The 25,472-nt window shown below is 36.1% G+C and overlaps 1 protein-coding gene across 2 annotated transcripts in view; it reads left to right on the forward strand.

The window, feature by feature from the left end:
• Window positions 1-25,472, forward strand: part of Dnai4 (dynein axonemal intermediate chain 4) — a 110,865-nt gene that overhangs the window by 59,513 nt on the left and 25,880 nt on the right. For both annotated transcript variants that reach the window (XM_047539741.1, XM_047539735.1), the window contains one exon: window positions 5,178-5,386. In XM_047539741.1, the coding sequence (XP_047395697.1) occupies window positions 5,178-5,386 (209 nt within the window). The remainder of the gene's footprint in view (window positions 1-5,177; window positions 5,387-25,472) is intronic.

Consider the following 25,472-nt stretch of genomic DNA (forward strand, 5'->3'; position numbering starts at 1 on the left):
TTTTGAATGCTATTTATTTTATTTTATTATTATTTTTTATTTAGCTTTTAATTTTTTACAAACTGCATTTTGATTCATTGTACACAAATGGGATACATCGTTTCATTTCTATGGTTGTACACGATGTAGATTCATACCATTCATGTAATCACACATGTACATAGGGTACTGATGTCTGTCTCATTCCACCATTTTTCACACCCTCTCCCTCTCATTTCCGTCTACATATTCTAAAGTTCCCCCATTTTTCTCTCATCCCCCTTCCCTCTCCCCCATTATATCATTCTCCACTTATCAGGGAAAACATTCGGCCTTTGGTGTTTTGGGTTTGGCTAATTTCACTTAGCATGATATTCTCCAATTCCACCCATTTATTTGCAAATGCCATAGTTTTTTAAAACTCAATTTTATAATTGTTTCATGCTAGTATATAGAAATCACTGATGTTGTACATCGGCTTTCCACCTGCATTCTGAAGAGTTTTCTTATTAAGTCTGTTTTTTTGTGGCTTATTTAGGATCCCTATTTTATGAATATATACATGTATATTTATAAATAATATGTAATAGATAATTAAGGTGTTTTTATTATATTATTTGAAAATATGCTTTTATTTATCTTTTAATATTTTAGCCTTATTTTCTTGCTTATTACACTGGGTATCCCAGTAAAATGCTGAATACACATGGTGAGAACAAATATCTTTGCCTTTTTTCTGAGCTTAGGGAGAAAACATTCAATATTTAATTGTTGAATATGTTGTTAATTATAGAATTTTATAGATGCTTTTTATTAGCGTCAGGAAGTTTACTTCTCTTTCTAGATTTGCTATATAATTTTTAGATAAATGGGTATTGAGCTTTGTCCAAAGTTCTTGTACATCTATTACTTTTTCCTTTTACTTCTATTAAAATGACCTTTTAATTCTTCAGTTTGTCCATTTGGTTAATTACATTGACTGATTTAGCAAATGTTAAAGCAAACTGAATTCCTGGAGTTAATTCTTACTTGGTTATGATGTATTATCCTCTTATATATTAATGAATTCAATTTTTTAACACTAAAAATTTTTGTGACATGTTCCTACCATATATTTTTCTGTGATTTTTCTTTTCTTTTAAAGCCCTTGATGAATCGTATTAATTTTATGATGGGCTTATGAGTTTTGGAAATCTTCCCTTATTCACTGTTTTCCAAATTCATGTAATATTTATAATATTCTTTAACTGTTGGATAAAATTTACCAGTGAAAGGATTGAACTGAGTTTTCCTTGTGGGAACATATAAAATTACAAATATAGTATATTTGTCAGATATAGGGTTATTCAGATTTCTATTTCTACCTGTTTTCATTTTGGTAATTTGTAAGAAATTTGTCCATGTTTGTCTATTTTGCTTGCTCAATATATTTTAATAAACAGGTTCATAATATTATCTCCTTAAATTATACCTCTTAGACTCTCTGCTGGACAATGAGTGAGTGAATGATTCACTTTAATAATGCAGTGGAAACACACCACATTGTGAATGCTGACAATAACCTCTGAGAACTCAAGTCATTCAATTAACTACTCAGAGTTTAGGTTTCTGCATCTGTAGAATGGGAAATATAAACACTTGATGTAGGATTAATGTGAAGATTAATTAAGGTGACAGGAATGACACATATTGGACAGTTAATAAATGTGAGGTGACTTCCATTCCCAAAAAAAAACTGTATCTCTTAATAGCTATAGGATATTATAGCTTCTGTTTCATTCTTGATTTTGATAACTGATTTTTAATTTTTATTACTCTAGATGGATATTTACTAATCCTTTTATGAATCATCAGTTTGCTTTCTTTATTTTCTTAATTATATGTTTTAAAAATTTCCATTTAAAAATTTTTATATATATATTGTGTTCAATTTACTCTTCTTTTTCTAGGTTCATATGGTAGAAATTTAGGTCATTAACATCACATTTGTCTTGTCATTCTTCGCATTTAATACTATAAATTTCTCTACAAGTACTATACCACTTAACCACAAATTTTAATATGTTGTGTTTTTATTATCATTCAGTTCAAAATAATTTTTAATTTTCCACGTGGGTTTTTCTTTGAGCCATAAGGTAATTAGAAGTGTGCTTTGAATTTTCAAATTTTAAATAATTTTAGCTATTTCTTTTCTAATTTAACACTGTTAATGGCAGTGAGAGAACATATTCTATATTATTTCTGTGTTTTAAAATATATTGAGACTTTATGCCTCAATATCATGAATGTTCTGTTTTCTTTTGTTATTTGGCATGATGTTCTTTAAATGTGAATTATATCAAATTGGTTGATAGTTTTTTTCAAATCTTTTATCTTTATTGAGTTTTTATTGACCTGTTCTATCAGTTAAGAAGAGTCTAGTATTAAATCTTGGTGCTAGGGGAATAGCACAGAGTGTGGATCTATGTTAGTTCCCAGCAGTGTAAAAACAAATCTCCAACTAGGATTATGGCTTATCTGTATTTCCTTTATGTTTATCAGTTCCACTCTATATGTCCTGGAGCCTTGCCATTAGGTACATTCAGACTTAAAATTATTTTATCTTCTGTATGCTATCTGTAATGGTCACTTTTTGTTATCAACTTGACTGGATTAAGGGATACCCAAATAATTCATAAAGCATTATGGGTATATCTGTAAGAGTGTTTCCAGAAAAGATTGGCATTTGAACCAGTGAACCAAGTAAGAAATACCTGCCAACATCCAACGAAGGTAGTCTCTATTCAATTCCTAAAGGCTCAGATGGAACAAAAAGGCAGAGTAAAAGTAAATCCTCTCTGCTCCCCCTCTTTCACTCTTGGAATTGGGATACGCTTCTCCTGCCCTTGGACATCAGAACTTTAGGTTCTCTGACTTTGGACTCTAGGGTTTGTGCTAGCAGCTCTCTGAGTTCTTAGGCCTTTGGCTTCCAATTGAGTGTTACATCACTGACTTTCCTGGTTCTGAACTTTTTCAAACTTGGACTGAGCCCCAATACTGGCTTCCCTTTGTCTCCAGCTTACAAACAACCTCTTGGGACCTCTCAGTGTACGTAATTGTATGAATCAATTCCCCTAATAAATCACTTATCCATCCATCTATCCATCTATCTATCCATCCATCAGTGCTATTGGTTATACCTCTCAGGAGAATGCTGTCTAATTTAGATTTTGGTACCAAGAGCAGCTTTAGAAGAGAATTTTAAGGATGCTAAGGAGTCTACTTCAAAGAGTACAGAAAACACTGATAGTCCATAGCATTAAGTGTTTTCATAGAGATACACAAAATATCTATATTGGATACTTCTAATCAAACACTTCAGAGGCAAGGAACTTAGTGACTCTTTATATGATAGTTTTTAACGTGTGGTAAGTGAAGGAATATAATGACTTTGGTTGTCTAATGTCCCTAGACAAAGTAATGGAAGAAAAGGATGAACTTGAGGATTTTAATTCGTGGATCAAGCACAACAGAAATAACCTATGACCACCTAAGTGTGCCCCGAAGGAGAATTTTCTCTCCTATAGTTACAGGGTTGAAACGGATGAAAATCAAACATAATCCTTCCTCATGTGATTGACTAAATTATAATGAAAGTTGAGCTCTTAGCCTCACAGGGCATGTCCTGTTAATGTGAGGACATTAATTGGGAACCAACAGAATCCTAAAAGTTTAGTTGGGGATTTATAGGATATAATGAAGCTGGGGACACTGAGCTCCTAAATTCTGATGAATTTTGCTAGTAGAAATGTTCCCTCCACTCTTTAGTAGGTGGCATTCTGAACCACAGTGGTAAGGAACTTAGTGACTATGTATGAGGAGATAAACTCTTCATTGTCTGCCTCACCTGAGACAGTTCCCAAGCAAGAAATTACTGATTTTCCTTGAGACATACACCCACCACCCTTTTTTGCTTCTAGACCTATAACCACATTCAAGTCCCAGCAGGTCCCTAAAGATGAGATACAAAGTGTGACTCATGAGGTGATACACTGCACTTCAAAAGAATTCCTTGAGTTTTCTAATTTGTATAAGCAAAATTCTGGGGGATAAGTATAAGAATGGATATTACAAGTATGGGGATAATGGTGTAAGAAACAAAGTTGGATCAGGTTAAATTTATTAATATGGGCCTACTAAGCAGATATTCTGCACTTAAAGTTGCAACATAGTGATTAGAGCTCTGAGAGGTTGACTTGTTGGTTTGTTTAAACAGATCAAAAGTTGACCCATCATGAGTGAGACGTGAAAGACCTGAAATATGCAGGGATGTCAGTTCCCACCATATCTCCCATTTGACTCACATATTGAGCTTATATAGAAAACATGAATCTTGGAGGATGACAGTGAATTATTATAAACGTAACCCAGATGGTGACTCCAAGTGCAGCTGGTACTCCAGATGGAACTTCACAGCTTGAGTAAATTAATACGTCTCCTTCATACCTCATGTATAACAATTGACAAGGCAAATGCTTCCTTTTTTTCTTTTCAATTTCTGTGCCAAAAAAAATATGTTGGAAGCTATTTATTTTCAGCTGATTAGACAAGCAATATACCTTCACTGTCTTACTCAGTGATATATCAGTTCTTCAGCTGTTTCATAATTTAATATGCATGTATCTTTCACTTCAGCAAGACATCATGCTGGTTCATTTCATTGATAATATTATTAGTTGAACCTTGTAAACAAATGTTAAACCTATGGTAAGATAATATTTGCACATCAGAGAGTGGGAAATAAATTTGATAGGATGCGGGTGACTTCTATCTCAGTGGAATTTCTAGGAATCCCTTGGTGTGGGATAAGTTGAGCTAAACCTAAGGTGAAGCTATTGCACCTGGCCACTTTCCAAACCAAAAAAAAAAAAAAAAAAAGCAGGAGGCCGAATGGAGGCAACATATTCTTCCTAATCTGGATGTTCTAGTCTGGCCCATTTGCTGAGTGATCAAAAAAACTGCTAGTTTTTAGTAGGACCCAGAACAACAGGAGACTGCAACAGATCTGGGCTATAATTCAAGTGCCCTATCACTTATAATATGATCTAGCAGATCCGTGGTCTTAAATTGTCACTGGCAGATAGATATCCTGTTTGGAGACTTTGGCAGACCCCTGTAGGTATAGAGTACAATGATATTTCTGTTTTATCTAATTTTAGAACTTGAGCCTGAAGAGCCTAAAGATGTTTCAGAAGGTGAAAAACTTGAAGAACTTGAGGAAGAGGTTAAGAAGGAGGAGGAAGAAGAAGTAGAAATAGATGCAGAACAAGCAACAATACCAGCCAATTTGGAACGACTTTGGTCTTTTTCCTGTGACTTAACCAAAGGCCTTAATGTAAGCAGCCTTGCCTGGAATAAAGCAAATCCAGTAAGTCACCAAACATTTTAACAATTCCATCTCTAGGATTTAAGGACAGCTGTCAAATTCTAGTAATGAAGACTTTTTTTCTCTATGAGGCAAGGGATTTAAATTAACCCCCAATTTTATAAAGCCCCTAAAACAACTTCATATTTTAAAACGGGGAAGTGCAAATAGTTACAATATAATGTTTTTATGCATATATGTGTATATACACACACAAACATTATCATTTTCATTTTAGGAGAGGTACTTGGGACATGGCATTCTCAATTCACTTCAGATACTAAGACGAATGCTAGAAAAATAGTATATGGTTAATTTATTCTAACATATACCAAAACTCATGGGCCCAAATTTGGATTCTCCTCAAAATAATCATATTTAGAAGTGTATGCTTTAATCCAGTGACTCTGCAAATAGGCAAAACAATTTAGAAATTCCTTAAAATGCTATTACTACTAGTATTGGCAAATACTTGAACAGTATGTACCAGACACTATTACGTTTTACCAGTATTAACACTTTCACTGTTAACAAACACTGTTGTTTTCTTCATTATATTGATGAGGAAACTGAAGCACAAAATGCTTAAATAACTTAACCCAGTTTTCATAATTATTAAGTGAAACAGGATTCAAACAGATCCCTGGTACTAGGATTCTTACCCTTAACTGTTGCACTACCAAAAGTTCTCTTAAAACAAAAAAAGATGAATCATCAAGCTGGGAAATGATATGTTTGCTTGTAAGGAAGAGATAAATAATTATCTCTATTATCTATTTGTTACTCTTTAAAGAGTAACAAAGCTGATTTTCTCTTGGAGTTTATAAACTGGTTCTGAAGACATTTCCCATTTCCAAATCTAAAATTGTAATTTAGCAAATCCAAAAACCTTTTGGAGAATGGCACTATCCTTGGGATAAATAGTGTATTTTAAAAGTGGTCAAAACTTTTTAAAAATTACATTGTATTATGGGGATTTTCAAGATGGCAGAATAGAGGAGGTCGCTTTCCTGGCTGTTCTGTGGCATGAAACCAAGAAAGCAGAAAGGTAGCTTCTCAACAAGGTGGGTGAACCAAAAAAGGGAGGGAGGGTGGACTTTACTGGAATTTAAAACTTGGATAATCAAAGCAGACTGGGGACTCAGGAGGTTGGGTATAATAAAATAAGGAAGAAATCACTAGCAACACAACTGCTGCTGTGGCCAGCAGAAAGCAACATGCAGAGTGGCACCTCCATGAGCAAAGTGGAGGGATAAGCCAATTATAGGAACCTACATTTTTAGGAGACCTGAGACATGTCTGGGTATAGAGCATTTAGAGATCAAGGAAATTGCTTAATATGAAAGGTGCACTGCACAATATCCTTGTGGGAGAAAGAAGCCACACTCTCCAGGTGGCATAAGGAAGACAAAGGAGGGAACAATTTTGCAGCCACTGTGCAGGGGCTGACAACTGAGAGAGCCTATTCCTGGCACACCCAAGTTTGGGCCGAAATACAGGCCCAATGAACACATGCTGCATGACAAAGAGTGTGCTTAAGTGACCAGGAGAAAATCAGACATGGAGAGAGGTTTACACATGGGACAACTGTCATGGAAACCCGGCCGGCTCTACCCACCCCACCCCCAATCGAGTGGCTTGTAGGACCGGCTGGGAGAGATTGACCAGGAATTCAGAAGGGTGGGGGCAGGAGAGATTGAGTTTGGAAACTGAACCCAAGACCAGGAAATATGGGGTCCACAGGTGATGCAGGGGATTTAGAATTGGCTCCAGAGAAAAACTGAAAGCATTCCCTCTAAAAACTGGAACAAGACAGGGATGCCCTCTTTCACCACTTCTATTCAACATCGTCCTTGAAACACTAGCCAGAGCAATTAGACAGACCAAAGAAATTAAAGGAATACGAATAGGAAAAGAACTCAAGCTACCACTATTTGCTGATGACATGATTCTATATTTAGAGGATCCAAAAAACTCCACAAGAAAACTTCTAGAACTAATAAATGAATTCAGCAAAGTAGCAGGATATAAAATCAACATGCATAAATCTAATGTATTTCTATTCATAAGTGATGAATCCTCTGAAAGAGAAATTGGGAAAACTACTCCATTCACAATAGCCTCAAAAAAATTAAAATACTTGGGAATCAATCTAACAAAAGAGGTGAAAGACCTCTACAATGAAAACTACAGGACACTAAAGAAAGAAATTGAAGAAGACCTTAGAAGATAGACACTATACAGATTCAATGCAATTCCAATTAAAATCCCAATGACATTCCTCATGGAAATAGAGAAAGCAATCATGAAATTCATCTGGAAGAATATGAGACCAGAAAAAACAAAGGAATCCTGAGCAGGAAGAGTGAAGCAAGACATATCACAATACCAGAACTTAAACTATACTACAGAGCAATAGTAAAAAAATGGCATGGTATTGGTACCAAAGTATGTTCACCAATGGTACAGAGTACAAGACACAGAGACAAACCCACATAAATACAGTTATCTCATACAAGACAAAGATGCCAAAAACATACAATGGATAGCCTCTTCAACAAATGGTACTGGGAAAACTGGAAATCTATATGCAGTAGAATAAAATTAAACCGCAATCTCTCACCCTGCTCAAAACTCAAGTCAAAATGGACCTAGGAATTAAACCAGAGACCCTGCATGAAAGAAGAAAAAGTAGCCCTGAATCTTCATAATGTTGCCTTAGGACCAGACTTCCTTAACAAGAAAGACTCCCAGAGCACAAGAAATGAAAGCAAGAATCAATAAATGAAATGGATTCAAAATAAAACTGTTCAGCAAAGGATACAATCAATAATGTGAAAAGAGCCTACAGAGTGGGAGAAAATCTTTTCCACACACACTTCAGATAGAGCACTAATCTCCAAAATTTATAAAGAACTTAAACCTTACACCAAAAATACAAAGAACTCAATCAATAAATGGACTAAGGAACTGGGCAGACACCTCACAAAAGAAGATATACAGGAGATCACAGATATATGAAAAAGTGTTCAACATCACTAGAAATAGAGAAATGCAAATTAAAATCACCCTAAGATTTCATCTCACTCCAACCAGAATGGCTAAAATCAAGAACACAAGCAATAATAGGTATTGGCATGTGGGGGAAAAGGAACACTCAGACATTGTGGTTGAGTTGCAAATTGGTACAGCCACTCTGGAAAGCAGTATGGAGATTCCTCAGAACACTTGGAATGGACCCACCGTTTGCCCCAGTTATCCCACTCCTTGGCTTATACCTAAAGGATTTAAAATCAGCATACTATAGTAATGCAGCCACATCAATTTTTATAGCAGCTGAATTCACAATAGCTAGATTGTGGAACCAACCTAGATGTCCTTCAATAGATGAATGGATAAAGAAACTGTGGTATAGATACACTATGGAATATTATTCAGCCATAAAGAAGAATAAAATTGTGGCATTTGCAGGTAAATGGATGGAGTTGGAGAATATCATGCTAAGTGAAATAAACCAAACCCAAAAAACCAAAGGCCAAATGATTGGTAAAAGGATGATAATACATAACTGGGGATGGAGGGGTAAGAGAAGAATGGAGGGAGTTTGGATTGTGTAGAGGGAAATGAGGCGGGGAAGAGCGGGGAAAGGAAAGATAGTGGAATGAGACAGGCATCATGTATTTGTATGATGACAGGAATGCTGTAAATCTACATCATGTACAACCATAGAAATGAAAAGTTATACCCCATTTGTGTACAACGAATCAGAATGCAGTCTGTAAAAAGAAAAATAAATAAAATTTAAATAAAAAAGAATTGGCTCCTCTACCACAGGAGTGGAACCCAGGGGTGATCCCTGGGGTACAGTCTTTCAGTGGGGACCAGCACAACTGGGCACTGGAGATGCACTGATTTAAAATATCCAGACCAATTGGCATTCAGCAAAGAGCCTGGAGCCCACTTCAGTCTAAACCCTGCCTCCAGGAACTCCACCTATGGGGGTGGAGCATCACACTCCAGGAGACCCCTCCTAAAACTGCTGAGAATAAAAACCAAGAATCCTTTGAACTCCGAAGAAAGAATTCTTTAACTTTTCACCAAGGTTTTTTTTTCTTCTTTTCTTCTTCTTTTTTTTCTTTTCTCTGTGACGTTAAGGGTACATGGACATTTATACATACTCATTTTTTTCTTATTTCTAGTATTTTTGAAGCCAGTTATTTTTCATGGATCAGGATGAGGATGTTTGATTAGTATATTTAGTTCTGTTTTGTATTCTGTTATTATAATTTATTTTTAATATTAGTGATTTTTTCTTTATATATATACTTTATTTTTTTTCTCTTACCTGTTTCCCTTCTCCCCCCCACTAACAATCTCTATTGTTCTCTCTTTCACTCTTCCTTTAATTTTTTACTTCTATTTTCTCTCCTCCTCTCTCATAATCATTACATCCTGTATCACTTCTGTTCTTTCCCTGTCCACCATTTGAAATTGTAAATCCTTTTGTAAACATGTAGTTTTATTGTAGGCTATAACTGATCTGTCATTTCTGTTTTTTGTGATCATTAACATTGTAGACAACATAGTAGGAACTATTTGATTTAATGCTGTGTATTGTTTGAATTGGTTGTTGTTATTATTTGTCTCCCCCTAAACAGTGAGGTACTGGAAACCTTTAAGTTCACAGGACAGAAACTCTGTTCCCTTGATCTATACTGTTAGATTGATGAACACACAAATAACATGAAAATGCAAGGGAACAAATTGCTCCAAAGATATTCCAATAACAGAATCCATCAACATCACAGTGGAAGAAATGTCAGAGGAGGAGTTTAGAATACACATAGTTAAACTTATCCGTGAAGTAAAGGATGGTATAAGGAGTGAAATCAGAGAGAAAATACAAGAAGCGAAAGAACACTTTAATAGAGATTCTGAAAAAAATAAGCAGAAATCCTCAAAATGAAGGAATCAATAAATCAAATTAAAAATTCCATTGAAAACATCACCAACAGATGAGAGCATTTGGAAGACAGTGTCAGGCAATGAAGACAAAATATATAATCTTGAAAATAAAATTGACCATGGAGAAAAGATGTTATGAGACCATGAACAGAACTTCCAAGAAATATGGGATAACCTGAAAAGACCAAATTTAAGATTCATTGTGATTGATGAAGGCTTGGAGACACAAACCAAAGGAATGCACAATCTTTTCAATGAAATATCTGAAAAATTTCCCAAACCTAAAGAACGAAATGTGAAATCAAATACAGGAGGCTTGCAGGACCCCAAATATACAAAATTACAACAGACCCACACCAAGATACATTATTATGAAAATGCCTAACAGAGAGAGTAAGGACAGAATTTTAAAGACTGCCAGAGAAAAATGACAGGTCACGTTTAGAGAGAAACTAATCTGTATCTCAGCTGATCTTTCAACCCAGACCCACAAAGCAAGGAGGTCTTGGAATAGCATATACCAAGCTCTGAAAGGAGGTGAATACCAACTAAGAATACTCTAACCTGCAAAATTAAACTTTAGAATTGATGAAATAAAAACCTTCCATGATAAATGAACATGAAAAGAATTCACAACAAGAAAGCCTGCATTACAAAACATACTCAGTAAATATTTCATGAAGAAGTAATGAAAAATAAAAATGAAAACCAGAATTGGGAGGAACTACACTAGAAGAATGGTCAATCAAAGGAGAAACTAATTCAAATTAAAAACCAGAAATAAAATGACAGGGAATAAAAATTGTTTCTCAATAATAATATTGAATGAAAATGGCCTAAACTCATCAATCAAAAGACATAGACTGCAGATTGGATTAAAAACCAAGACCCAACAATATGCTGTCTCCAAAAGACTCACCTCATATTCACATTCATAGCCTCTAAGGTAAAAGGATGGGGAAAAAAATACCATTCACATGGATCTCATAAACAAGGAGAGGTTTCTGTTCTCATATCAGATAGTGAATGTCAAGCCAAAGTTAATGAGAAGGGACAAAGAATGACATTTCATCATGTCATCTTCTTCTACAAGATATACCAATTGTTGATATTTATGCCCCAAATGATGAAGCATGTACATACATCAAACAAACCCTTCATAATTTCAAAAATCAAACAGATTACAACACAATAATACTGGGTGACTTTAATTGCCCTCTCTCACCACTGGATAGATCCTCCAAACAAAATTTAATTGAAGAAAGTATAGAATGAAAAAATACAATTAATAATTCAGACATATATAGAATATTACATATATAGAATATCAATGAACAAATATACTTTCTTCTCAGCACCACATGGATCCTTTTCTAAAATAGACCAAAACTTATGCCACAAAGAAACTATTAGCAAATACAAAAAATAGAGACAATATCCTGTGTTCTATCAGATCATGATAAAATTAAATTAGAAATCAATGATAAAATAAAATATAAAAGGTACTCTAACACCTAGAGACTAAATAATACACTGTTGAATGATCTGTAGCTATATGAAGAAATCAAAGATGAAATAAAAAAGTACTTAGAGGTAAACGAGAATAGTGACAGAACATATCAAAATCTCTGGGACACTTGAAGGCAGTACTAAGAGGAAAGTTGATTGCATTGAACTCATACATTAAAAGAATAGAAAGTCAACAAATAAATAACCTAATATTACATCTCAAAGCCCTGGGAAAAAAAGACATCAACACCAAAAGTAGTAGAAGATAGTAAATAATTAAAACTAGAGCTGAAATCAGTGAAATTGAAGCTAAGGAAACAATTCAAAACATTGACAAAACAAAAAGTTGGTTCTTTTAAAAAATAAATAAAATTGATAAATTTAGCCAACAAAGAGAAATAGAGAGAAAACTTAAATCACTAAAATATGTGATGAAAAAGGAACTAACACAAAAAGGAAATAACACAACAGACACTTCTGAAATACAGACTATCATCAGAACTTATTTTGAAAAAGTTTACTCTAATAAAAGAGAATATCTTGAAGACATTGACAAATTTCTATAGACATATGATCTACCCAAATTGAATCACGAGGACATAGAAAATTTAAACAGATCAATTTCAAGCAGTGAAATTAAAGATGTTGTCAAAAACCTACCAACAAAGAAAAGCCCACGATCACACAGATTCTCAGCTGAGTTCTATGAGACCTTTAAAGAAGACCTTACACCAACACTTCTCAAATTATTCCATGAAATAGGAAAGGAGGGAACCCTTCCAAGTTCTATGAAGCTATTATCACTCTGATGCCCAAACCAGAAAAAGACACGTCAAGGAAAAAAAAACTTCAGAACAGTATCCCTTATGAACATAGATGCAACAATTCTTAATAAATACTGGCAAATTTTATATAAAAACATGTTTAAAAGATAGTGCACTCTGAGTAAGTGGAGTTCATCCCAGGGATGCAAGGTTGGTTCAACATACAGAAATCAATAAATATAGTTCATCACATCAATAAGCTTAAAGACAAGAATCACATGATTATATCAGTAGGTACACAAACAGCACTGGACAAAATACAAAACCACTTCATGTTCAAAACCCTAGAAAAACTAGGGATAGTAGGAGCATACCTCAATGTTGTAAACGCTATATATGCTAAACCAAAGGCCAACATTATTCTAAATGGAGAAAAATGAAAGCATTCCCTCTAAAACTGGAGCAAGGTAGGGATGCCCTCTTTCACTATTTCTGTTCAACATAGTCCTTGAAACCCTATCCAGAGCAATAAGACATATTAAAAGGATACAAGTAGGAAAAGAAGAGCTCAAAATATGCCTATTTAGTGATGACATGATTCTATATTTAGAACACCCAAAAAAAAAAAAAATGGCACCAGAAAACTTATAGAACTCATAAATGAATTAAGAAAAGTAGCAGGACACAAAATTAACACTCATAAATTAATTGGGTTCCTATACATCAGTGATGAATCTACTGAAAGAGAAATTAGGAGAACTATCCCATTAATAATAACCTCTATGGTATCTAAATTTCCTCCATTTTTTAGTTTACATACAGGGAAATGAGAGGGAGGAGGAGGCAGGAGTATGAAAGATGGTGGAATGAGACATTACCCTATGTACATGTATGATTACATGAATGGTGTGAATCTACATTGTGTACAACCATAGAAATGAAAAATTGTACCACATTTGTGTACAGTGAATCAAAATGCAGTCTGTAAAAGTAAAAATTAAAAAACAAAAACACAAAACAATAGACTCAAAGAAAATAAAATATTTGGGAGACAATCTAATAAAAGATTTGAAAGACCTCTACAATGAAAACTAGATAATGCTAAAGAAAAAAATTGAAGGCCTTAGAAAATGGAAAGATCTCCCAAGTTCTTGGATAGGCAGAATTAATATTATCAAAATGACCACACTACCAAATGTGCTATACAGACTTTATGCAATTCCTATTTGGGTTCTGATGATGTTCTTCAGAGAAATAGAAAAAGCAGTCATGAAATTCATTTGGGAAAATAAGAGACGCAGACTGGCCAAAAGAATCCTCAACAAGAAAAGTAAAGAAGGAGGCTTCACAATACCAGAACTTAAATTACACTACAAAGCTATAGTAATAAAAACAGCATGGTATTGACACCAAAATAGACATGAAGACCAATGGTACAGAATAGAACACATAGAGACAAACCCACATAAATACAGTTATCTCATAATAGACAAAGGAACCATAAACATACACTGGAGAAAAGATAGCCTCTTTCCAGGTAGCTGGCAAAACTGGAAAACCATGTGTAATAAAATGAAATTAAACCCTATTTCTCACCCTGCACAAAACTCAACTCAAGGTGGATCAAGGACTTAGGCATTAGACAAGAGACCCCTTGTCTACTAGAATAAAAAGTAGGCCCAACTATCTATCATGATGACTTAGGAGTCAACTTCCTAAACAAGACTCCTGAAGTGCAAGAAGTAAAATCAAGAGTCAATAAATGGGATGGTATCAAACTAAAAAACTTCTTCACAACAAAGTAAACAATCAAGAACATGGAGAGAGCCTACATAATGGGAGAAAATCTTTGCCACCTGTACCTCAGATAGAGCATTAATCTCCAGGATATATAAAGAACTCAAAAAAAACTTAGTACCGAAAAAACAAATAACCCAATCAATAAATGAGCTAAGGAACTGCGCAGACACTTCACTGAAGAACAAATATGACCAGTCAAAAGTTATATGAAAAATGTTCAACATCACTAGCAATTTGAGAAATGCAAATTAAAACTGCAACAAGATTCCATCTCCAGTCAAAATGATAATTATCAAGAAAACAGTAACAATAAATGTTGGTGAACATGTGGGGAAAAATACACTCATAGGTTGCTGGTAGGACTGCAAATTGGTGCAACCACTCTGGAAAGCAGTATGGAGATTCCTTAGGAAACTTAGAATGGAACCACCACTTAAACCAATTATCCCATTCCTCAGCATATATCTGAAGGACTTAAAATCAGCATACTTTAGTGGGTGTGGTCACATCAATGTTCATAGCTCAATTCATAATAACTAAGCTATGGAACCAACCTAGGTGCCCTTCGGTGGATGAATGGATCAAGAAAATGTGGTATTCATACAGAATTGAATGTTACTTGACCATAAAAAGAATGAAATTATAACATTTGCCAGTAAATGGATGGAACTGGGGACTATCATGCTAAGTGAATTAAGCCAGTTCCCAAAAACCAAAGGCCAAATGTTCTCTCTGATATGCAAATGCTGACTCACAATAGGTGGTCGGGGAGGGAAGAGTGGAGGGTCACTGGATTGAACAGGGGTGAATAGGGGGTCGGGAGTTCAGATGAAAGGCAGTAGAATGAATCAAATATAACTTTCCTATGTTCATTTATGAATACACAACCAGTGTAACTCCACATCATGTACAATCACAAGAATGGGAAGTTTTACTGTATGTTATGTATGATATGTCAAAATACATTCTACGTCATGTATAACTAAAAAGAAGAAGTAGCCTTATTATTTCATTCATACATTTTATCAGGTGGTGTGTACAAATTTGATAGTTGTCATATATAATCATTTTTATTGAAACCTAAATGACACATTATTTTAGTTATGTACTATTTTTAACAAAATAAAGTAACTTTGCGGGCTGGGGATATAGCTCAGTTGGTTGAGTGCTTGCCTCTCAAGCACAAGGCCCTGGGTTCAAATCCCCAGCACCGCAAGAAAAAAAAAAAACAAAACAATAAAGTAACTTTGCTACAGATTTGTCTTCATAAAACCATATTTCGGGAAGGTTTTCAAGATGGCGGACTAGAGGGCGGCTGCATTTCATGTTGCTCCAGGACGCAGGATTCAAAAGAGGAGATAGTGAGAGACATGGGACCAACTCAAAGCTGCCGGGTGAGTCTCTCCCATTGGGGAGGCGTCCCGGATGGGGCGGTAGCCCTGGAACGCAGGGAACTTTGTGAAGTAGAGTTGCCTGGCGAGACGCCACTCCCCACTGCTGGAGCGGTAAACACAGACAACTGGGATCATCACAGAGGAGGCGGCTCAGCACAGCGCTTGGACTCGGAGCAACCACTGGGGCTCCCGGCAGCTGCCTGAGGAGGAGCTGCGTGGTGAGCTGTTTGGACTCAGAGCAATCGCTTCTGAACACCGGGGGGTTGCCCAGAGGAAGAGGAGAAGCGCAGCGGGTCGCTTGGTCTAGGAGTGACTGCATCAGAGCCACAGGCAGTTGCCAGAGGAGGAGCTGCGTGGCGAGCTGTTTAGACTCAGACCGACCGCTCCTGAACACGGGTGGCCTGCCTGGAGGAGGAGCGTGGTGGGTCACTTGGTCCGAGCGACCACTCCTGAACACCCAGGAGGCTACCCTGAGGAGGAGGAGGAACAGGGCGGGTCACTTGGACTCGGAGTGACTGCCTAGGGCTATGGGCGGTTGGCGGGAGGAGGAGACGCGAAGTGAGTTGCTTGGACTCCTAGTGACTGCGTCAGAACACTGGGCGGCTGTCGGGAGGAAGAGGTGTGTGGCGGGTCTCTGGGTCTCGGAGCTATTGTACAGGGCTCCAGGTGGCGGCTCAGAGGAGGGGCCGCATGGCCAGGCGATTAGGTGCAGAGCAGGGTCCCAGGACCTAGGCAGCTTCTTGCTGGAAGAGCCGCACAGAGACACGCCTAGGGGCGGAGCAAAGTTTCCAGGACTGCGGGCAGATTCTCTGAGGAGGGGCAGCCTAAGGAGACTCGCCTGTGAAGGGTGAGGCTCCCAGGCCCAGGAGGTAGGTCCGGGCCCCTGGGAACGTTGCAGAGGAAGACAGCCCAGCCCAGGCGGTAGTTGTAGATTGAGGGGAACCTCTAGGAGGGCAACTGAACAGCGAGACATCCCCACCGGGTGAGGTTTTCCCACAAGGACGGTAAAACCAGAGACACAGGCACAAACAGGACTTGCCTCAACCCGCAGCTTAGTTCCCCTTTGGATGACCATTGGTCAACAAATGGAGGCACCTCTGCCCACTGTCAGGGAATATACCCCATCTGAGGGTCACCAACCCTAGAGAGGCAGCTTCCTTGTGGAGCACCGCATTATCAACTTCCTCCAAGACTTCAGGCTACTGAAGGATAAGAGGGGATATACTAGCAATCTTCAGGGACATTATAAGTCAATAGAGGAATCTGCAATATCTTAATGACCCACTGATTCCTGAACAATATGCAAAAACAAGGGAAGAAAATGCCCCAAACAAATCTAGATGTTACATCAATAAAATCCAATGACAGCATGGCAGAAGAAATGACAGAAAGGGAGTTCAGAATATACATAATTAAAATGATCAGGGACGCAAACGATGAGATGAAAGAGCAAATGCAGGCATTGAATGATGAGATGAAAGAGCAAATGCAGGCATTGAATGATAGCACCAATCGACAGTTAAAAGAGCAAATACAGGAAGCAAAAGATCATTTCAATAAAGAGTTAGAGATATTGAAAAAAAAAAAACAAACAGAAATCCTTGAAATGAAGGAAACAATGAACCAAATTAAGAACTCCATAGAAAGCATAACCAACAGGATAGAACACCTGGAAGACAGAACCTCAGATATTGAAGACAAAATATTTAACCTCGAAAACAGAGTTGAACAAACAGAGAAGATGGTAAGAAATCATGAACAGAATCTCCAAGAACTATGGGATATCATGAAAAGGCCAAATTTGAGAATTATTGGGATTGAGGAAGGCTTAGAGAAACAAACCAAAGGAATGAACAATCTATTCAATGAAATAATATCAGAAAATTTCCCAAATCTGAAGAATGAAATGGAAAATCAAATTCAAGAGGTTTATAGGACTCCAAATACACAAAATTACAACAGACCCACACCAAGGCACATTATAATGAAAATACCTAACATACAAAATAAAGACAGAATTTTAAAGACTGTGAGAGAAAAGAACCAAATTACATTCAGGGGGAAGCCAATACGGATATCAGCAGATTTTTCAATCCAGACCCTAAAAGCTAGAAGGGCCTGGAACAACATTTTTCAAGCTCTGAAAGAAAATGGATGCCAACCAAGAATCTTATACCCAGCAAAACTTACCTTCAAATTTGACGATGAAATAAAATCATTCCATGATAAACAAAAGCTAAAAGAATTTACAAAAAGAAAGCCAGCATTACACAACATTCTCAGCAAAATATTTCATGAGGAAGAGATAAAAAACAAAGAACCAAATCAGCAAAGGGAGGAATTATCCTAAAGGAACTGTCAAATAAAGGAGGAACCAAGATGTGTCAAAAATTTTAAATATGAACCAAATGACTGGGAATACAAATCATATCTCAATAATAACCCTGAATGTTAATGGCCTGAATTCATCAATCAAAAGACATAGACTGGCAGATTGGATTAAAAGAAAGATCCAACAATATGTTGCCTGCAAGAGACTCACCTCATAGAAAGAGATACCCATAGACTAAAGGTGAAAGGATGGGGAAAAACATACCAATGCACATGGACTCAGCAAAAAAGCTGGAGTATCCATCCTCATTTCAGATAATGTGGACTTCAAGCCAATGTTAGTCAGAAGGGATAAAGAAGGACATTTCATACTGCTTAAGGAAGCATAAATCAGCAAGATATAACAATCATAAACATCTATGCCCCAAACAGTGGCTCATCCATGTATGTTAAACAAATCCTTCTCAATTTTAGAAACCAAATAGACCATAACACAATAATACTAGGTGATTTTAACACGCCTCTCTCACCATTGGACAGATCTTCCAAACAAAAATTGAACAAAGAAACCATAGATCTCAATAACACAATCAATAATTTAGATTTACAGACATTTATAGAATATACCATCCAACCAAGAGCGAATACACTTTCTTCTCAGCAGCACATGGATCCTTCTCTAAAATAGACCATATATTATGCCACAAAGCTAATGTCAGCAAATACAAGAAGATAGAGACACTACCTTGTATTCTATCAGATCATAATGGATTGAAGTTAGAAATAAATGAAAGAGTTAAAAACAGAAACTACTCCAACACCTGGAGATTAAACAATATGCTATTATATGATGAATGGATAACAGAAGATATTAGGAAGGAAATTAAAAAAATTCTTAGAGGTAAATGAGAACAAAGAAACATCATATCAAAATCTCTGGGACACTATGAAAGCAGTACTTAGAGGAAAATTTATTTCATGGAGTGCATTTAATAAAAGAAGTAAAACTCAACAAATCAATGAGCTAACACTACAGCTCAAAGCCCTAGAAAAAGAAGAACAGACCAACACCAAAAGTAGTAGAAGACAGGAAATAGTTAAACTCAGAGCTGAAATCAATGAAATTGAAACGAAACAATACAAAAAATTGACAAAATAAATAGTTGGTTCTTCGAAAAAATAAACAAAATTGATAAACCTTTAGCCACACTAACAAAGAGAAGACGAGAGAAAACTCAAATCACTAAAATTCGGAATGAACAAGGAAATATCACAACAGACACGACTGAAATACAAAACATAATTAGAAGCTATTTTGAAAACCTATACTCCAACAAAGTAGAAAATTTCGAAGACATCAACAGGTTTCTAGAGACATATGAATTGCCTAAACTGAACGAGGAGGACATACACAATTTAAATAGACCAATTTCAAGTAATGAAATAGAAGAAGTCATCAAAAACCTACCCACAAAGAAAAGTCCAGGACCAGATGGGTTCTCAGCCGAGTTCTACAAAACCTTTAAAGAAGAGCTCATTCCAATACTTCTCAAAGTATTCCATAAAATAGAAGAGGAGGGAACCCTCCCAAACTCATTCTATGAAGCCAATATTACTCTGATACCTAAACGAGACAGAGACACATCGAGGAAAGAAAATTTCAGACCAATATCCTTAATGAACACCGACGCAAAAATTCTCAACAAAATTTTAGCAAATCGCATACAAAAACATATTAAAAAGATAGTGCACCATGATCAAGTGGGTTTCATCCCAGGGATGCAAGGTTGGTTCAACATCAGGAAATCAATAAATGTCATTCACCATATCAATAAACTTAAAGTCAAGAATCACATGATTATTTCAATAGATGCAAAAAAAGCATTTGATAAAATACAGCACCCCTTCATGCTCAAAACACTAGAAAAAATAGGGATAGTGGGAACATTCCTTAACATTGTAAGGTCATCTATGCTAAGCCCATGGCTAATATCATTCTAAATGGTGAAAAACTGAAAGCATTCCCCCTAAAAACTGGCACAAGGCAGGGATGCCCTGTTTCACCACTTCTTTTCAATATCGTCCTTGAAACTCTAGCCAGAGCAATTAGACAGACCAAAGAAATTAAAGGGATACGAATAGGAAAAGAAGAACTCAAACTATCCCTATTTGCTGATAATATGATTATATACTTAGAGGAACCAGGAAATTCCACCAGAAAACTGTTAGATCTCATAAGTGAATTCAGTAAAGTAGTGGGATATAAGATCAATGCCCATAAATCTAAGGCATTTTTATACATAAGTGATGAATCTTCAGAAAGAGAAATTAGGAAAACTACCCCATTCACAATAGCATCGAAAAAAATAAAATACTTGGGAATCAATCTCACAAAAGAGGTGAAAGAGCTCTACAGTGCGAACTACAGAACACTAAAGAAAGAAATTAAAGAAAACCTCAGAAGATGGAAAGATCTCCCATGTTCTTGGATAGGAAGAATTAATATTGTCAAAATGGCCATACTACCAAAAGTGCTATACAGATTCAATGCAATTCCAATTAAAATCCAGTGATGTACCTTACAGAAATAGAGCAAGCAATTATGAAATTCATCTGGAAGAATAAAAAACCCAGAATAGCTAAAGCAATCCTTGGCAGAAAGAGTGAAGCAGGGGGTATCGCATTACCAGATCTTCAACTCTACTACAAAGCAATAGTAACAAAAACGGCATGGTATTGGTACCAAAATAGAAAGGTGGATCAATGGTACAGAATAGAGGACACGGACACAAACCCAAATAAATACAGTTTTCTCATACTAGACAAAGGTGCCAAAAATATGCAATGGAGAAAAGATAGCCTCTTTAACAAATGGTGCTGGGAGAATTGGAAATCCATATGCAACAGAATGAAACTAAACCCATATCTCTCACCATGCACGAAACTAAACTCAAAATGGATTAAGGACCTCGGAATCAGACCAGAGACCTTGCATCTTATAGAAGAAAAAGTAGGTCCAGAGCTTCAACATGTCGGCTTAGGACCAGACTTCCTCAACAGGACTCCCATAGCACAAGAAATAAAAGCAAGAATCAATAACTGGGATAGATTCAAACTAAAAAGCTTTCTCTCAGCAAAGGAAACTATCAGCAATGCGAAGAAAGAGCCTACAGAGTGGGAGAAAATCTTTGCCAATCATACTTCAGATAGAGCACTAATTTCCAGAATCTATAAAGAACTCAAAAAACTCTACACCAAGAATGCAAATAACCCAATTGACAAATGGGCTAAGGAAATGAACAGACACTTCACAGAAGAAGATCTACAAGCAATCAACAAACATATGGAAAAAATGTTCAACATCTCTAGTAATAAGAGAAATGCAAATCAAAACCACCCTAAGATTCCATCTCACCCCAATTAGAATGGTGATCATCAAGAATACAAGCAACAACAGGTGTTGGCGAGGATGTGGGGAGAAAGGTACACTCACACATTGCTGGTGGGAATGCAAATTAGTGCAGCCACTCTGGAAAGCAGTGTGGAGACTCCTTAGAAAACTTGGAATGGAACCACCATTTGACCCAGCTGTCCCACTCCTTGGCCTATACCCAAAGGACTTAAAATCAGCATATTACAGAGATACAGCCACATCAATGTTCATAGCTCCTCAGTTCACAATAGCCAGATTGTGGACCAACCTAGATGTCCTTCAATTGATGAATGGATAAAGAAACTGTGGTATATATATACAATGGAATATTACTCAGCCATAAAGAATGATAAAATTATGGCATTTGCAGGCAAATGGAGGAAATTGGAGAATATCATGCTAAGTGAGATAAGCCAATCTCAAAAAAACCAAAGGACGAATGATATCGCTAATAAGTGGATGATGACACATAATGGGGGGTGGGAGGGGTTAGTGTTAGGGTTAGAGTTAGGGTTAGGGAGGGGGGCAAGAATGGAGGAAGGAAGGACTGAATAGAGGGAAAAGAGGGGTGGGGGGGAAGGGAAAAAATAACAGAGTGAATCAAACAACATTACCCTATGTAAATTTATGATTACACAAATGGTATGCCTTTATGCCATGTACAAACAGAGAAACAACATGTATCCCATTTGTTTACAATAAAAAAAAACCTTATTTTGGGACATCCTATAAATAAACTGGAATTTACTACTTTAATAGCAGTCTTACTAAAGATGAAACATTTTTAGTAACTGAATAATCTTGCATTTTAAAAATTAACACATTGCTATTGGGGTTACATTAAATTATTTTGAATGAAACTAGATATTAGTATATTAGATATGGCATATAATATTTATTAATTCAGTCTACAGATATTTATTAGACAGTCACTCTGCTGGCACTCTGTTAAGGCACAGCAGTAATTGAGTTATACATATTACTTATCGTATGCTTTGGTAAGGAAAATAAATAATGCTGTGGGAGTACAAAAGAGAATCTCTTTGGTACTAAGAATGCTTCTTAGAGAGAGTAATGCCTTTGTAGAATCTCAAAGAGATGACAAGGTGTTTGTCATTATCTGTTGAAAGGGTAATGCTTAAGACTGTTTTAAGACAGAATTGTGGAAAGATGATGTTGGTTTTAAAGAAGGGTGGTGACCAGAAAATATAATATTTTAAAAATCAAGTTATTCTGCTTACAAAAAGGAGTTTGGGTTTGGTCAATCATTTAAACCTTTGTCCATATGTATTTACATATGCATTTCTTGAACTGACCTGCCATATTAGCTTGGGCTGCCATAACAAAATACCACAAACTATATATCTTAAACAAGAGCAATTTATTTTCTCCCAGTTCTGGAGTCTGGAAGTCTAAGATCAAGGTGTTGACTGATTTCGTTTCCAGTGGAACTGTCTTCTAACCTCCTTCCCAGTGTGTCCTCACATGGCAGACAGAGCTCTGGTGTCTCTTCCTCTTTTTAAAAAGCCAACAATCCTTTTGGATTAGGACCCCAACCTTATGACTGCATGTAACCTTAATTGGCTTCAAAAAAGCCCCATCTTCACATTCAATTGTATTGGGAGTTAAGGCTTCAACATATGAATTTTTTAGGGGACACATTCAGTCCATAGCATCTGCCTTTAACACAAGTGTCTTTATTTTACATTTGAAATAATTAAGTTATATCAGAAAGTCATACCATATTAAAATATAACAATACAATCTTGGGAAGATTGTGTCAAATATGTAAGTGAACTTGTTAGCAATTGGTTCTTTTAAGTACTGATTGCACCACTGAACTCCCCCATTGGTTCTTTGTAGGTACTTGTTCTTTAACCTGAAAATGAGAATTATACTGATTAATTTTATTTACTTAGGAAAATGGAGGTATAGAGTAAAATCTGATGGTCTACTGATATTTTTTCTCAATCAAAAATTCTTACCAGCATTAAGATAGTTCATTAATAAATATCTTGTTGAGAATTTTTGCATCGATGTTCATTAAGGATATTGGTCTGAAATTTTCTTTCCTCGATGTGTCTCTGTCTGGTTTAGGTATCAGGGTGATATTGGCTTCACAGAACGAGTTTGGTAGGGTTCCCTCCTCTTCTATTTCATGGAATAGTTTGAGGAGTATTGGAATGAGCTCTTCTTTAAAGGTTTTGTAGAACTCGGCTGAGAACCCATCTGGTCCTGGACTTTTCTTTGTTGGTAGGCTTTTGATGACCTCTTCTATTTCATTGCTTGAAATTGGTTTATTTAAGTTGTGTATGTCCTCCTCGTTCAGTTTAGGTAGTTCATATGTCTCTAGAAATTTGTTGATGTCTTCGAGGTTTTCTGTTTTGTTGGAGTATAGATTTTTGAAATAGCTTCTAATTATGTTTTGTATTTCACTCGTGTCTGTTGTGATGTTTCCTTGTTCATTCCGAATTTTAGTAATTTGAGTTTTCTCCCTCTTTCTCTTTGTTAGTGTGGCTAAGGGTTTATCAATTTTATTTATTTTTTCAAAGAACCAACTATTTATTTTGTTAATTTTCCGATTGTTTCTTTTGTTTCGATTTCGTTGATTTCGGCTCTGATTTTAACTATTTCCTGTCTTCTACTACTTTTGGTATTGGTCTGCTCTTCTTTTTCTAGTGCTTTGAGCTGTAGTGTTAAGTCGTTTATTTGTTGATTTCTACTTCTTTTTTTGAATGCACCCCATGAAATAAATCTTCCTCTAAGTACTGCTTTCATAGTGTCCCAGAGATTTTGATATGATGTGTCTTTGTTCTCGTTTACTTCTAAGAATTTTTATTTCCCTCCTGATGTCTTCTGTTATCCATTCATCATATAATAGTGTATTATTTAGTCTCCAGGTATTGGAGAAGTTTCTGTTTTTATTCTGTCATTTATTTCTAATTTCAATCCATTATGATCTGATAGAGTACAAGGTAGTATCTCTATCTTCTTGTATTTACTAACAGTAGCTTTGTGGCATAAAATATGGTCTATTTTAGAGAAGGATCCATGTGCTGCTGAGAAGAAAGTGTATTCATTCTTTGTTGGATGGTATATTCTATATATGTCCGTTAAGTCTAAATTGCTGATTGTGTTGTTGAGATCTATAGTTTCTTTATTCAATTTTTGTTTGGACGATCTATCCAGTGGTGAGAGAGGTGTGTTAAAATCGCCTAGTATTATTGTGTTGTGGTCTATTTGATTTCTGGAATTGAGAAGGATTTGTTTGATGTACGTGGATGAGCCAATGTTCGGGGCATAGATATTTATGATTGTTATGTCTTGCTGATTTATGCTTCCCTTAAGCAGCATGTAATGGTCCTTCTTTATCCCTTCTGACTAGTTTTGGTTTGAAGTCCACATTATCTGAGATGAGGATGGATACTCCAGCTTTTTTGCTGTGTCCGTGTGCATGGTATGTTTTTCCCCATCCTTTCACCTTTAGTCTATGGGTGTCTCTTTCTATGAGATGAGTCTCTTGCAGGCAGCATATTGTTGGATTTTTCTTTTTAATCCAATCTGCCAGTCTGTGTCTTTTGATTGATGAATTCAGGCCATTAACATTCAGGTTATTATTGTGATATGATTTGTATTCCCAGTCAATTGACTCATATTTGTTTTTGACATGATTTGGTTTCTCCTTTATTTGGCTATTCCTTTAGACTAGCGCCTCCTGTTGCTGATTTGCATCGTTGTTTTCATCTCTTCCTCATGGAATATTTTGCTGAGAATGTTCTGTAATGCTGGCTTTCTTTTGTAAATTCCTTTAGCTTTGTTTATCATGGAAGGATCTTATTTCATCGTCAAATTTGAAGGTAAGTTTTGCTGGGTATAAGATTCTGGTTGGCATC

This window comes from Sciurus carolinensis, chromosome 1 (genome assembly GCF_902686445.1).
Source record: "Sciurus carolinensis chromosome 1, mSciCar1.2, whole genome shotgun sequence".
Taxonomy (NCBI): Eukaryota; Metazoa; Chordata; class Mammalia; order Rodentia; family Sciuridae; genus Sciurus; species Sciurus carolinensis.